General features: G+C 48.0%; 1 protein-coding gene across 1 annotated transcript in view; it reads right to left on the bottom strand.

Moving 5' to 3' along the window:
- Positions 1–504: 504 nt before the first annotated feature.
- The window catches only part of LOC142245649 (sulfotransferase 1 family member D1-like), a 50467-nt gene continuing 34839 nt past the window's right edge, over positions 505–16132 (bottom strand). The window contains exons 3-8 of the mRNA XM_075318545.1: positions 15346–15471; positions 15072–15169; positions 12899–13025; positions 12544–12638; positions 1114–1294; positions 505–1031 (exon numbers count right to left, since the gene is read on the bottom strand). Of these exons, the coding sequence (XP_075174660.1) occupies positions 919–1031; positions 1114–1294; positions 12544–12638; positions 12899–13025; positions 15072–15169; positions 15346–15471 (740 nt within the window). The 3' untranslated portion in view covers positions 505–918. The remainder of the gene's footprint in view (positions 1032–1113; positions 1295–12543; positions 12639–12898; positions 13026–15071; positions 15170–15345; positions 15472–16132) is intronic.

Raw genomic sequence — 16132 nt, 5'->3', positions numbered from 1 at the left:
TGTATTTATTTTCCTGTACAATATAGACCCGCCCACCGGCATCTGTGATTGGTTGCAGTCAGACCCGCTGGCAGTCAGCGTGGGGGCTCAGATTACTGCAACCAATCACAGGCGCTGGTGGCTGAGGTAAGCAGTGAATATGTATGAGCAGCCCGGGAAGAAGAATGAGAGGCCGTGGGAGCAGTGCGACAGCCGCACCAGTGATCGTCGGTGAGTATGACGCGCTTGCTCCTACCCCCCTGGCCAGATACCAGGATTCAATCCCCCGTAGACCCAAAGTCAGTGGGAGTTTGATCTGCCAGTCCTCTGAAACGCAGGGACAAAACGCAAAAAGAATTAATATGCTGCATATTTGTGGTCACCGGGGCCAGTTTTGTGGTGCACACTACATCCGATCACGCTGTTGTTACCCCTAGTGTGAGCCGTTCAAACACTGCAAGCGGCTCGCACCGTGCTGAGCACCGAGCGTACCCGAGCATAGCAATGCTCGCGCCCGTGGTCAGCACACGTAATGCCTCCGAACTAGAACTTTTTTTGTTTAAAGTCGGTGTTTGGCCCAAAAACCGAACATCAGGTTCTTTCATCTCTACCAGCAGCTCCAGAACTCACATCATGCACCGGGACCCCGGAACGTCCAATGTCGGATGGTGTTAGTCTCTCGGAGAATACATATTGCAGTTTTCTAGTTTCACCTTATGGCTATGAATCATGTAACCTCATGTAAACCTGCCAGTAACAGAAGGGGCGAGGTCCTTTATTTTCGTAGGATGTAAAATACAAAACAAGTGTCCAATAAAAAAAGAATTGCCAAGTAAAAAGGCAGCGCCGATATTGCTTTTAGTGACTATATTCTATAAAATATCTTTATGTGCCATGATGAAGGTTAAGATACGGAGAAGGGCTTTGCACGCCACGGCCTCAGTCCTCGAAGTGGAAGCTCAGGTCGGTGTCGGCCATCTCCCGCTTATAATACTCATCAAATAATTCATTTTGAGCCACCGTGAGATGGTTCTTCCAGTCTCCGCAAATCCCTAGAAAGGCAGAAATACAGGATTGGATGACCATAGACACAACATAGCATCAGTATTGATGCTCCCCACAAGCACCTCATACCTTTCCTCATGAATGGCGAGATGTTGTGGTCCATGACGGTGGAAGGGATGGAGCGGTAGTTGGTCATGTGGTTGTCTTTCATGGTCTTGAAGGTGGTGCGTTGATTGATCTTCTCCAGAACATCCTCAGGTAGGTCCTTCCCTATGAACTTCATCACTTTCCTGATCTCGCGGTCTTGGTTCTGTACCAAATAGATGGTAAAAGTTTAGAAAATGTTCCCAGCTTCTTGTCTAAGACTGACCTTCTCTTTATTTCCACGCCACTGCTGTCTCGGACCCAGTAATAAGTCCCTATTGTTTCCTGGAGTCAACAAAGCTTTTGTTCGTGTTCCAGTTGACATTGACCCCGCTTGTATACTTGACCACATCATCTTATCTGCTGCCCATCCTGATCGCCACCTATTTGCCGCTGCCAACCAAACGCGGCCTGCCTCAGCTCTCTACGGTTTCTGTCCACAGTGTTGGGACCACAATGGGGCATCGTCTTGTCACACTAAGTATGGGGAAAATACTGAGCGAACAGCGAGAAGGGAGGGAAGAGGGAAACCCTGTGTCTAGGGGAGGGGGAGAGAGTGACCCCTGATAAAATCTTCCGCTCCACTGACCACCCTAGATAGATTCTGCATCTATGCTCCAAGCAGGATACCAGGGAACTTTGCCTGAGCAGAAGGAAGCAACTGTTTTTCCAGGATAACCTTGTATGCGGCTTGATTCAAACGTCCTTCACAAAGTTTAATCTGCCCAATTCCAACCTTGCTGAAGCCTCCCCAGATCATCACCGACCCTCCACCAAATTTCACAGTGGGTGCAAGACACTGTGGCTTGTACGCCTCTCCAGGTCTACATCTAACCATTAGACCACCAGGTGTAGACTCATCAGAGAAGATTACCTTACTCTAGAAATTGGGCAGGAATTGGACGTATAAACCAAGCCGCATACAAGGTTATCCTGGAAAAACAGTTGCTTCCTTCTGCTCAGGCAATGTTCCCCAACTCTGAGGACTGGTTTTTCCAGCAGGACAATGCGTCATGCCACACAGCTAGGTCAATCAATGTGTGATGAAGGACCACCACATCCAAACACTGTCATGGCCAGCCCAGTCTCCAGACCTGAACCCCATTGAAAACCTCTGGAATGTAATCAAGAAGAAGATGGATAGTCACAAGCCATCAAACAAAGAAGAATTTCTTACATTTTTGCACCAGGAGTGACAAAGACTAGTGGAAAGCGGCCAAGACGCATGAAAGCTGGGATTAAACATCATGGTTATTCCACAAAATATTGATTTCTGAATCTTCCTGAAGTAAAGCATTATTAGTATTGTTGAGTGTAAATGATGATGAACTTGTTTTCTTTGCATTATTTCAGGTCTGAAAGCATTGTGCAGTCTGTGCATTTTTTTTGTTATTTTGAGCAGTTCTCATGTTCAGAAAATAAATACAAAATGTATAGCTTGGAAATTCGGAGACGTCGTCAGTAGTTTATAGAATAAAAGAACTATTTACATTTTACTCAAAAATAGAAAGAGAAAAATCAGAAAAACTGACAATTTTGCAGTGAGCTCATAAGTTTTATCAGAGCTGTATACAGTACAGACCAAAGGTTTGGACACACCTCATCTCTAGAGCAACTATTAAGAGGAGACTTTGTGCAGCAGCCTTCATGGTACAATAGCTGCTAGGAAACCACTGCTAAGGACAGGCAACAAGCAGAAGAGAACACAAGGAATGGACATTAGACCAGTGGAAATCTGTGCTTTGGTCTGATGAGTCCAAATTTGAGATCTTTGGATCCAACCACCGTGTCTTTGTAGAAAAGGTGAATGGATAATAATAATAATAATAATAATAATCTTTATTTCTATAGCGCCAACATATTCCGCAGCGCTTTACAATTCAGGAGGAACATATACATATCATATACATAAACATATACAAACAAGTAACAATTATAGAGGCTACAATATTTAAAAGGAAAAATGGCAACCCTGCTCGTGAGAGCTTACAATCTACAATGAGATGGGGGGAGGGGCAAGGTACAAGTGTTTATTTAAAATGACAATCCAGCCAGCTCATGGGGGATAGATGATGGCTTCCTGGACCAGTTGGCAAGAGCCTTGAGATGCATTTGGGTGCCAAGGAGTTTGACGTGGGGTTATGTTCTGAGAAGTTGTAGAGGGATTATGTGAAATTAGTTTGGCTAGGGAGTGTGATAGGCCGCCCTAAAAAGATGCGTTTTTAGGGAGCGTCTGAAGCTGAGTAAGTTGTGATTTGTCCTAACTTCTTGGGGTAGAGCGTTCCAGAGGTTTGGTGCAGCTCGGAAGAAGTCTTGGATTCGGGAGTGGGATGTTCGAATTAGTGTGGATGTTAGTCGAAAGTCATTTGCAGAGCGTAGAGAACGGGTGGGATGATAGACAGAGAGGAGGGTGGAGATGTAGGAGGGTGCTGCACTGTGGAGAGCTTTGTGGGTGAGAACAAGCAGTTTGAATTGGATCCTGTGATATATGGGCAGCCAGTGCAATGACTGGCACAGCGCAGAGGCGTCCGAGTAGCGGTTAGCCAGATAGGTGACCCTGCCTGCTGCATTAAGGATGGACTGTAGAGGGGAGAGTCTAGTTAGGGGGAGACCAATTAATAGAGAGTTACAGTAGTCAAGGCGAGAGTGGATCAGGGCCACGGTGAGGGTTTTTGTCGTTTCCATTGTGAGAAAGGGGCGGATTCTAGAGATGTTCTTAAGGTGCAAGCGGCAGGTGCGGGCAAGAGATTGTATGTGGGAGGTGAAGGAGATATCAGTGTCAAGTATAACCCCCAGACAGCGGGCCTGCGGCCTAGGACTTATCGCTGTGCCACACACAGAGAGGGAGATGTCAGGTTTAGGAAGGTTGGGAGATGGAGGGAAAAGAAGAAGTTCAGTTTTGGAAAGGTTAAGTTTCAGATAGAGAGCAGACATGATGTTGCAAACTGCAGTCAGGCAGTCACTTGTGTTCTGTAGTACAGCGGGGGTGAGCTCAGGGGATGAGGTGTATAGCTGTGTGTCATCAGCATAAAGATGGTACTGAAAGCCAAATCTGCTGATGGTCTGTCCAATTGGGGCAGTGTAGAGGGAGAACAGAAGAGGGCCAAGGACTGAACCTTGAGGGACCCCAACAGTGAGAGGAAGAGGAGAAGATGTGGAGCCAGCAAATGATACACTGAACGAGCGGCCAGAAAGATAGGAAGAAAACCAGGAAAGCACAGTGTCCTTTAGGCCAATAGAATGGAGCATAGAGAGAAGGAGATGGTGGTCAACAGTGTCGAAGGCTGCAGAAAGGTCAAGAAGAATAAGCAGCGAGTGGTCACCGTTACGTTTTGCTGTCAATAGGTCATTGGTCACTTTGACAAGAGCAGTTTCTGTTGAGTGTAAAGGGCGGAAGCCAGACTGTAAAGGATCTAGAAGAGAGTGAGAGGAGAGGTAGCGGGTGAGGCGAGAGTAGACCAGGCGCTCCAAGAGTTTAGAGATGAAGGAGAGATTGGAGACTGGTCTGTAGTTGCTTGTGCAGGACGGATCGAGAGAAGGTTTTTTTAATAATGGAGTAATAATAGAGTGTTTGAGGGAGGAAGGGAAGATACCAGAAGAGAGAGAGAGATTGAAGATTTTAGTTAGGTGAGTGGTGACAACCGGAGAGAGTGTCTGGAGTAGGCGTGAGGGGAAGGGATCAGTAGGGCAAGTGGTAGGATGAGAAGAAGAGAGGAGCCTGGAGACTTCCTCCTCTGTGACTGGGTCAAATGTGGAAAGTGAGCTGGATGGGATGTGGCGAGGGATGGGATTCACAACGCTTAGTGACTGGGAGCTGATCTCTTGGCGGATGTTTTCTATTTTCTCTGTGAAATACGAGGCCAGGTCATCAGCATGAAGGTCTGTGATAGGGGTCTGTGCTTTGGGACTGAGGAGGGAGTGTAAGGTGTCAAAGAGCTTTTTTGGATTGTTGGCTAGTGAGGAGATAAGGGTGGTGAAGTAGGTCTGTTTGGCGAGGTGAAGGGAAGAGTTGTAGGTCCTTAACATGAACTTGTAGTGGATGAAGTTTTCTGGTGTGCGGGATTTCCTCCATAGGCGCTCGGCACTCCTAGAGCATCGCTGGAGAAATCGAGTTTGTGATGTGAGCCAAGGTTGTTTTACTCGGTGTTTGGAGGTTCTGAGGGTGAGGGGTGCTACTTGGTCCAGGGTGCTTCTGAGTGTGTCATTGTAGTGCTTTACAGCCAGATTAGGGCATGAAAGTGAGGAGATAGGGGATAGTGATAAGTGTAGAGAGTCTGTAAGTGTTTGAGAGTCAATGGCCTGTAGGTTTCTGAATGTGTGATAGGTGGGAGTGTGCTGGAGTGGACGATGGTTTGTAAGCTTGAAGGAGAGGATGTTGTGGTCAGAGAGGGGAAGAGGTGAGTTGTCAAAGTGAGAGATTGAGCAGAGGCGGAAAAAGACCAAGTCAAGGGTGTTACCATCTTCATGTGTCTCTGAGGATGAGAGTTGTGAGAGGCCAAGAGAGGTGGTGAGAGATAGAAGCTGGGATGCAGAAGGGGAGGAGGGGCTGTTAATGGGGATGTTAAAGTCTCCTAGGATCAGGGTTGGCAATTCAGAGGACATGAAGTGTGGACTCTACATGGCTGGTTCCCACCGTGAAGCATGGAGGAGGAGGTGTGATGGTGTGAGGGGGCTTTACTGGTGACACTGTTGGGGATTTATTCAGAATTGAAGGCATACAGAACTAGCATGGCTACCACAGCATCTTGCAGCGGCGTGCTATTCCATCCGGTTTGTGTTTAGTTGGACCATCATTTATTTTTCAATAGGACAATGACCCCAAACACACCGCCAGACTGTGTAAGGGCTATGTGACTAAGAAGGAGAGTGATGGGTGCTACGCCAGATGACCTGGCCTCCACAGTCACCAGACCTGAACCCAATCGAGATGGTTTGGGGTGAGCTGGACCGCAGAGTGATGGCAAAAGGGCCAACAAGTGCTAAGCATCTCTGGGAACTCCTTCAAGACTGTTGGAAGACTATTTCCGGTGACTACCTCCTGAAGCTCATCAAGAGAATGCCAAGAGTGTGCAAAGCAGTAATCAAAGCAAAAGGAGGCGACTGTGAAGAACCTAGAATATAAGACAAATTTTCAGTTGTTTCACACTTTTTGTTAAGTATTTCATTCCACATGTTTTAATTCATAGTTTTGATGCCTTTAATGTGAATCTACAATTTTCAGAGTCATGAAAATTAAGAAAACTCTTTGAATAAGAAGGTGTGTCCAAACTTTTGGTCTGTACTGTATATGCATATATGTTTAATCTCTTTTTACTGAAAATTAAAGGTTTGTTACATTAAACACGGCTACCGGTCAAAGACAACCCTACAAAGATAAGACAGGATCAGGAAAGTGCAAAGACACATTGAAGGCTCCGCATGGTCATAACCGTATACAATCCATTGCCAAAAATTCACAATTATGCCAATTAGGCCTGGACCATATTCAAGTAACATTAAGCTAACAAAGTGCAACATAGGCAACAAAGAATAACCACTCCCGTCGCAGTGGACACAGAGTGACCTAGAGAGGAAAAGGAAAAAGAAATGGGGGAGGGAAATACATAAATAAAAAAGGGGGGGAGTGGATCATGAGGGAGGGCAGGGTCAACTCAGGACCAAGTGGTGAAGGAGGTTCATGAAGAGTCTCAACTAGCCTCGAAGAGGGACCGCAAGTCTGGAAAATCCAAAAATAGGATCCAAGGAGTCCAGATCTTAAGGAATTTTTTGGTAGAATCCTGAATTTCCGCAGTGAGGCTCTCCATTCTGTAAAGGAAGGCCATCTCCCTAAGCCACTCATCCAAGATGGGGGCTTGGGGTACCTCCAGTGTTTGGGGATCACTGCTAGGGCAGTCACTAGACAAAACCTCAATAGATCCATTTTCTAAGACTTGACAGACCCCCGTTGGATAGATAAAAGAGCAATTTGTGGAGAACCAGAAAGGGCGTCCCCACTGATACTGCTATATGCAGAGAAGATCCCACTCCAAAATGGCATAATGAGGCCGTAGCTCCACCATATATGCAACATGTCTCCCCTCTCCCGATTACACCTCCAGCACCTGTCGGACACAGAAGGGTAGATTGCATGAAGAACATCAAGGCAACAGCACCAGCGAGTAAGAACTTTATAACCTTTTTCTTGGACCGCACAGGCCCTCGAACATTTATGAGTGATGAGGAAAGCAGTCTTCCACACCCAGGTCTAAACTCCACCTCTCCAAAAATTTGAGTTCGTCCGCACCCACCTTTGAATTAATAGGTTGTAGATAAGGGGCAGGGCATGACCTGGGGCCTCCTCCAAAAGAAAGAGCTTCTCGAAGGAGGGGGAGGCAGCATAAAGTTCCTCCCGGTCTGGAAAGAAAGGACCTGATCTGAAAGTATTCCAACCAGGGCAAAACTCCTCACAGGACAAAAGCCAAGAGCGAGGCGTATGGGGTCAGCGGAGATTTAAGTATGTGAAAGAAGCACGCGTCTCCGCTCCTCCTCTGACACAGGAAACCATCAACCCCAACTTGCCGGGCAAAATCCAGGTTTGAGAAGATAGGCGAGAGGGGACCACAGCTGTTGGACAGGCGACCCCTTTTAATTTTTGAATCCCACACTTTTAATGCCGCCCTTGAGAGTTCAGCTTCGGAGTGAGATTGGCCCCCAGAGCTCGAGCTAATCCAGGGGAGATAACGCAGGGGGATCTTATAGTCCGACTGTTCTCGGCTTACCCACTGCTTTGGGACCCTATGATGCTGCCAATCTATCAATCGCTGCAATAGAGCCGCTTTATGGTAGAGTTTGGAGTTGGGCGGTCCGGCCCCTCCCTGACTTTTCAGTCTTCACAGGGTAGTAAAGCCTATCCTCGAGTGTCTACCCACCCACACGAAATGCGTGATAGCGGACTGCAGGCTGGAGAAAAAGGAACTAAGGGAACCAAGATAGTCTTCTACTATTGTATGAATTAAGGTCCTTTCTTACCCTCGTGAGGAGGGGAAGGTAGTTAAGTTGATATCATGTCCACCTCAGCCTCGGGGAGGGATATATTTAGTGCCTCGGATTTAGAGTAATTGACCTTAAACTTACGTGGCTGAATTTTCCAACCTCTTGAATTAGTGAGGGGAGTAATATGCAAGGCTGTAAGATGAAAAGCAGTAGATCGCCTGTGTAGAGAGCTAGCTTGCCCCCCACCCACCGATATCCTCGGAGTATTGGAATTGTTTCTGATGGCCAAGGCAAGGTATTCCATAACTAGAACACAAAGTAGAGGGGAAAGGCGTACCTCTGGTGTGTACCATTGTGTATTGCAATTGGGGAGGAGAGAAACCCAATTATTCGGACTCTGGCCGAGGGGCCCCTGTACAGGGAAGAAACCTTCTCAATGAATTTGTCGCCCAGTTCTACCTGACGAAATGAGGCCACCTTAAAGTCAGAGCTCACTAGATCAAAAGCCTTCTCATCCATGGAGAGAAGACATGTAGGGAGACCCCCCGGCCTTGGCCTAGACCATAAGGATAAGGGTTTTGTTAGTATTGTCCATTGACTCGTGACAAAGCCAACCTGGTCAGTATGAATAATGCCAGGAAGAAGGGGGCCAGCCTATTGGCGAGGGCGTTAATGTGAGCATTGATGAGGGAGATGGGCCGATGAGACAGACGTGTGGTCCTTACCTGGTTTGGGAGGACACTAATGTGCGCTTCCAGGGACTAAGCGACAAATGGGAGTCCCCAGAGACAAAGCCAAAGACCTTTGTGAGGAAAAGGACGATGTGACTGCCGAGCACTTTATAAAATTTGGAGGCAATTCCATCTGGGCCCGGCTCTTACCATTCCGGGAGGCTTTTAAAATGGAGAGGATCTTCTTCAGAAAAGTCCTCTTCCAAGGCTGCCGCGTCTCCGTCAGAGATCTTAGGGAGCGCAGTGTGATGTACTTATTCATTAACTATACGCTGGAAAGATTGTGGCGACCTATCTACAAATTGCCCTTTCAGACTGTAAAGGTCATCATAGAAGGAACGGAACAGGTTTGCAATTTCAATGGGATCTTGGGTAGGGAGGCCCTCTTTGTTTTGGATTTTAGGAATGTGACCAGTAGCATTTCTGGGATGTAGGAATCAAACCACAGCTCTCCCACATTTGTCAGAGTGCTCGGATAGATGACGACTTAACTTGATTCTTTGCCTCTTGAACCTTTGATCAAGAAGGTCCCTCAGCTCCTCCCTAGCCTTCATGAGGTCCGCATAGACCGTGGCAGATAGGGTACGTTTGTGAGAGGTTTCTAAAGAGGTAATCCACTGTAGGAGCTGTATATATGCATTTATTATATATCTCGGGTGCTCAGTACTGGTAACTGGTGATGAGCGGGCACTACCATGCTCGGGTGCTCAGTACTGGTAACTAGTGATGATTGGGCACTACCATGCTCGGGTGCTCTGTACTCGTAACTAGTGATGAGCGGGCACTACCATGCTCGGGTGCTCAGTACTGGTAACTAGTGATGAGCGGGCACTACCATGCTCGGGTGCTCAGTACTGGTAACTAGTGATGAGCGGGCACTACCATGCTCGGGTGCTCAGTACTGGTAACTAGTGATGATTGGGCACTACCATGCTCGGGTGCTCAGTACTGGTAACTAGTGATGAGTGGGCACTACCATGCTCAGGTGCTCAGTACTGGTAACTAATGATGAGCGGGCACTACCATGCTCGGGTGCTCAGTACTGGTAACTAGTGATGAGTGGGCACTACCATGCTCAGGTGCTCAGTACTGGTAACTAGTGATGAGCGGGCACTACCATGCTCGGGTGCTCAGTACTGGTAACTAGTGATGAGCGTGCACTACCACGCTCGGGTGCTCAGTACTGGTAACTAGTGATGAGCGGGCACTACCATGCTCAGGTGCTCAGTACTGGTAACTAGTGATGAGCGGGCACTACCATGCTCGGGTGCTCAGTACTGGTAACTAGTGAGGAGCGGGCACTACCATGCTCGGGTGCTCAGTACTCGTAACTAGTGATGAGCGGGCACTACCATGCTCGGGTGCTCAGTACTGGTAACTAGTGATGAGCGGGCACTACCATGCTCAGGTGCTCATTACTGGTAACTAGTGATGAGCGGGCACTACCATGCTCGGGTGCTCAGTACTGGTAACTAGTGATGAGCGGGCACTACCATGCTCAGGTGCTCATTACTGGTAACTAGTGATGAGCGGGCACTACCATGCTCGGGTGCTCAGTACTGGTAACTAGTGATGAGCGGGCACTACCATGCTCGGGTGCTCAGTACTGGTAACTAGTGATGAGCAGGCACTACCATGCTCGGGTGCTCAGTACTGGTAACTAGTGATGAGCGGGCACTACCATGCTCGGGTGCTCAGTACTCGTAACTAATGATGAGCGGGCACTACCATGCTCGGGTGCTCAGTACTGGTAACTAGTGATGAGTGGGCACTACCATGCTCGGGTGCTCAGTACTGGTAACTAGTGATGAGTGGGCACTACCATGCTCGGGTGCTCAGTACTGGTAACTAATGATGAGCGGGCACTACCATGCTCGGGTGCTCAGTACTGGTAACTAGTGATGAGCGGGCACTACCATGCTTATCACTAGTTACAAGTACCGAGCACCTGAACATGGTAGTGCCCACTCATCACTAGTTACAAGTACTGAGCACGCGAGCATGGTAGTGCCCGCTCATCACTAGTTACCAGTACTGAGCACCTGAGCATGGTAGTGCCCACTCATCACTAGTTACCAGTACTGAGCACCCGAGCATGGTAGTGCCTGCTCATCACTAGATACCAGTACCAATCACCCGAGCATGGTAGTGCCCGCTCATCACTAGTTATGAGTACTGAGCCCCCGAGCATGGTAGTGCCCGCTCATCACTAGTTATGAGTACTGAGCCCCCGAGCATGGTAGTGCCCGCTCATCACTAGTTATGAGTACTGAGCACCCGAGCATGGTAGTGCCCGCTCATCACTAGTTACCAGTACTGAGCACCTGAGCATGGTAGTGCCCACTCATCACTAGTTACCAGTACTGAGCACCTGAGTATGGTAGTGCTCGCTCATCACTAGTTACCAGTACTGAGCACCAGAGCATGGTAGTGCCCGCTCATCACTAGTTACCAGTACTGAGCACCTGAGCATGGTAGTGCCCGCTCATCACTAGTTACCAGTACTGAGCACCTGAGCATGGTAGTGCCCGCTCATCACTAGTTACCAGCACTGAGCACCCGAGCATGGTAGTGCCCGCTCATCACTAGTTACCAGCACTGAGCACCCGAGCATGGTAGTGCCCGCTCATCACTAGTTACCAGTACTGAGCACCCGAGCATGGTAGTGCCCGCTCATCACTAGTTACCAGTACTGAGCACCAGAGCATGGTAGTGCCCGATCATCACTAGTTACCAGTACTGAGCACCCGAGCATGGTAGTGCCTACTCATCACTAGTTACCAGTACTGAGCACCTGAGTATGGTAGTGCCCGCTCATCACTAGTTACCAGTACTGAGCACCTGAGCATGGTAGTGCCCGCTCATCACTAGTTACGAGCACTAAACACCCGAGCATGGTAGTGCCCGCTCATCACTAGTTACGAGTACTGAGCACCCGAGCATGGTAGTGCCCGCTCATCACTAGTTACCAGTACTGAGCACCTGAGCATGGTAGTGCCCACTCATCACTAGTTACCAGTACTGAGCACCCGAGCATGGTAGTGCCCGCTCATCACTAGTTACGAGTACTGAGCACCCGAGCATGGTAGTGCCCGCTCATCACTAGTTACCAGTACTGAGCACCTGAGCATGGTAGTGCCCACTCATCACTAGTTACCAGTACTGAGCACCCGAGCATGGTAGTGCCCGCTCATCACTATTTACCAGTACTGAGCACCCGACCATGGTAGTGCCCGCTCATCACTAGTTACGAGCACTGAGCACCCGAGCATGGTAGTGCCCACTCATCACTAGTTACCAGTACTGAGCACCCGAGCATGGTAGTGCCCACTCATCACTAGTTACCAGTACTGAGCACCCGAGCATGGTAGTGCCCGCTCATCACTAGTTACCAGTACTGAGCACCCGAGCATGGTAGTGCCCGCTCATCACTAGTTACCAGTACTGAGCACCCGAGCATGGTACCAGTACTGAGCACCCGAGCATGGTAGTGCCCGCTCATCACTAGTTACCAGTACTGAGCACCCGAGCATGGTAGTGCCCGCTCATCACTAGTTACCAGTACTGAGCACCCGAGCATGGTAGTGCCTGCTCATCACTAGTTACCAGTACTGAGCCCCCGAGCATGGTAGTGCCCGCTCATCACTAGTTACCAGTACTGAGCACCCGAGCATGGTAGTGCCCGCTCATCACTAATAACTATATCTCCCACCTCTAACATGTCCTCGTAGAAGAGGTAGAGGATGTCTTTCTGTTGTCTGATCTTCCACCAGCCCTTCACGTGATCACTCCATGGCCCACAGGCAACTACGGGGAAGAAGAAAGAGAAGGATAATAAATGACAAGGTCAAAATGTGAACAATCTCAGAAACAGAAAAGTGTTTTCACTGCATGCTGAGATTTGTAGTGTCCTCTCTTCTGGGGACGGCCGGTATTGTTACTGATATCGCTCGGTCGAGGATGTATTTATTTGCATCCAAGAAGCTTACAGTCCCTATTCCATTATAGGATTTAACCCTTTGTTACCAGCTTTTTTTCCCCACCATGGGCGGGTATATTATACGTACCTTTCCCTTCTAGAAACGTGTGAAAGTATTCTTCAAACGTCCCCGGATCTGGGTGCACAAGGGCCATACGATGGAAATGATAATAAGACACCAATACATCCTTAGGATTTCGGGCGAGGTAAATGATCTGCAGGGATAAAAGACAAAGACATAATCACAGAGACTTAAACCTGTAGGTTCAGCAAAAAGATGTATAGAAAGTTTTATAGGATAAAAGATGCTTCTGGATAAACAGCGACAAAGTATAAGCAAGGGTTAAAGAGAGACAGACGGACCCTTTATAGCAATAGAGCATGGAAAAAGTCTAATAAAAGGGCACATTATAGCAATAGGGTGCTGTGACGCTGTACAAAGGGCTGGTGAGAAGTTGTACAGCGTATTCCCCACTAGGTGGCAGCAGTGTAGTGAAGGAGAGTCAAAGTAACACTAACAGAAGGGAGGCTGAAGTACAGCAGAGTATCTTCAGCAGGCAGTTCCCAGGCGATCCACCAGGGGGCAACAGAGTAGTCAAGCAGTCAGAGTCTAGCCAGAAAGTCAAGTCAGTGCAGAGGGAGGATCAAGATCAGGTCAGAAAACAGAACCGAGGTCAGATGTTGGGAGATCAGGTATGCAGAGGGGAACACAGAGGGCACAGGGAACAGAAGACAAGACCAGAGGGGACACAAACACGGGAAGGAGGATGAACCAGGATGGGTAAACAAATGACAGGAGAGGGAAGTCAGGGACTGGGATAGACGGACGAACAGGGGAGGGTACAGGTCAGGGCACGGTAACAAGGAGTCAGATCAAACAGGAAATCTCACCGGAGCCAGTCACAGGCTGCAGAGCAAAACTATAACCAGCACTGGAATGCAGGTGCAGCGCCCAGATATAGTGTCTCCTGAAACCGGAACGAGGCTGATAGGAGTCAACCCCTGACATGACCAGGCCAGGCCTGGGAAACTCTGGAGCGGGGAATACCGGTCCTGGATCATGACAGGTACGACCAAGGTCTACGACAGTATAGATGGATCCATTATAGCAGTGGAGTATACCCAAGGTCTCCAATGTCATAGATTGACCCCCTGAAACTATAGAGTAAGACCAAGGTATAAAGAAGGATAGATGGGCACGTTGTAGGAATAGGTTAAGACAAAGGTCTACGATAGCACAGCTGAACCCCTTAGTCGTGCACAAACAAAAAAACAAAACCCCACCCTCCCTTCCTTGAAAATGCTGTGTTTATGGCTGGAGGCATGTGGATGGAAAGCCGAACTGCCCAATTAGTGACGTCTAATGGGGTTTGGGTTCCGGGATCAAGGTCAGGTCAAGTCCGGGTCTAGAACTGAACTTTATCTGAAGTCCTTCTGAACCGGAATTTCCACGGGTCCGCTCGGGTCTAGCCGTATTGGAGTTTTTGAAATGTCGATGGAGGCTGAAGGACAAGATTGATTCATACTGTTTTATACATCTGCATCCCATCCCATTGAGGCTAAGGGTTTATGGTGGAGTGTGGGATTCGTCTGACAGCTGTCCAAGATGTATGGCCTGCAAGAGGCAAGACAGAACTTGTTATAGAGGGATAGGTCAGTAGTCTCTGCTGCAAATACACCTGGTTACAGAAGAGACACGAAGATGGGCAACTTAGTGTAAGAAAGTAATGGACTTGGCTCGGTCATTGGAAAAGGAAAGGGTCATTTCTACAAGAAGTGAGATGGCAAGAGAACCAGACTGTAAAACACAAGCGATGGACATGGCTGGGGCAGTACGATAGACACTGTACGGAGCAGCCTGCAACAGGGCAACGGGGAAGAACCAAGTAAAGTGCTGGGGTTGTCACATCTAATGGATGCGACGATCCTAGGTGGCTGCAGCCTTACATTTTTAGGCTCCCAATAACTTGGGTCTCCCCAGCCTGAGAATTCCAGCCCCCAGCTGTCTGGCTTTATCTTGGCTGGTATGATAGATGCTGTATGGGACAGCCTGTATGTGAAAAGATAGGTCACATATAAAATAAGTTTTCCATGGAGGCAAAAACCAAGAGATGTAGGTGAAGGAGAACGTAAAAGGAAGACCTGAGCAGACAGCAGGAGAAGAAGGAAACCAAGGCTCCACGTCACCCCAGACGGATCCGGAAGATGCAGGGTTGTGATCGGCCTCGATCTACAAGGAGCTCACGTCGATCTTCCAGTACCTTGCATTTCTTTTCCCAGAAGCTGCTCGGCAGGAGGTGCACGGGTAAATGAGATTTGATGATGCGTGGAGACTCCCTCGCGTTCAGGATCTCAGTTCCTGAGGAAGAGGTAACAAGTTGGACTTGGAACAAAAGAAAAGGACGCGTCGGACAAGATAAGAAACGGACTCCAGGAAGATCCGTGGCCCATGGTCATCCAGGTCACCGGAGCTTCTGACTTGGGGTAGCCCGTTCCTTTGTAGAGCAGATCATAAACCAATGTGACATCAGCTACCTGTGGGCATGTTGGGCACCGCATACTCCAGAAAGGGCACCCGCTCGTATATGGCTCCACGCTGGGTTTTCGCTACATCTCCATTATGAAGCATTAAATCCAAAATCTCGCTTATCCACGTGGTACCTGATAGGAAGTAACAGGGGTTAATCACGGACATGTCCGGTTTTCCACTAAAATTGGGACAACTGATTCGTAATCCTTTTTTGGTACCATAATAATTTGAATTCATCAACCAAGATGCCATCGCCTTAAAGGGCCAGTGTTCATAGATGGATGCTATCAGATAGTGCTTGTAAAAACAAACACTTTTGCAATTCAATGTTTATTAAAATGTTTAGCCGTTCAATAGATATTAACACTTTTCTATCTTATATACAGAGGGTACGGAAAGTATTCACACCCCTTTACATTTTTCACGCTTTGTTTCATTGAAGCCATTTGGTAAATTCAAAAAAGTTCCTTTTTTCTCATTAATGTACACTCTGCCCACATCCCCCATCCCGACAGAAAAAAAAACAAAAATGTAGAAATGTTTGAACCATTTTTAAACAAGAAAAACTGAAATCTCACAGGGTCATAAGTATTCAGCCCCTTTGCTCAGACGCTCATATATAAGTCACACGCTGTCCATTTCCTTGTGATCCTCCTTGAGATGGTTCTACTCCTTCATTGGAGTCCAGCTGTGTGTAATTACACTGATAGGACGTGATTTGGAAAGGCGCACACCTGTCTATATAAGACCTCACAGCTCACACTGCATGTCACACCAAATGAAGATCATGAG

Source organism: Anomaloglossus baeobatrachus, chromosome 7 (assembly GCF_048569485.1).
Source record: "Anomaloglossus baeobatrachus isolate aAnoBae1 chromosome 7, aAnoBae1.hap1, whole genome shotgun sequence".
Classification (NCBI taxonomy): domain Eukaryota; kingdom Metazoa; phylum Chordata; class Amphibia; order Anura; family Aromobatidae; genus Anomaloglossus; species Anomaloglossus baeobatrachus.
Note: the sequence above shows the minus strand (reverse complement) of the source record. Positions and strands in the feature narration are given on the sequence as shown.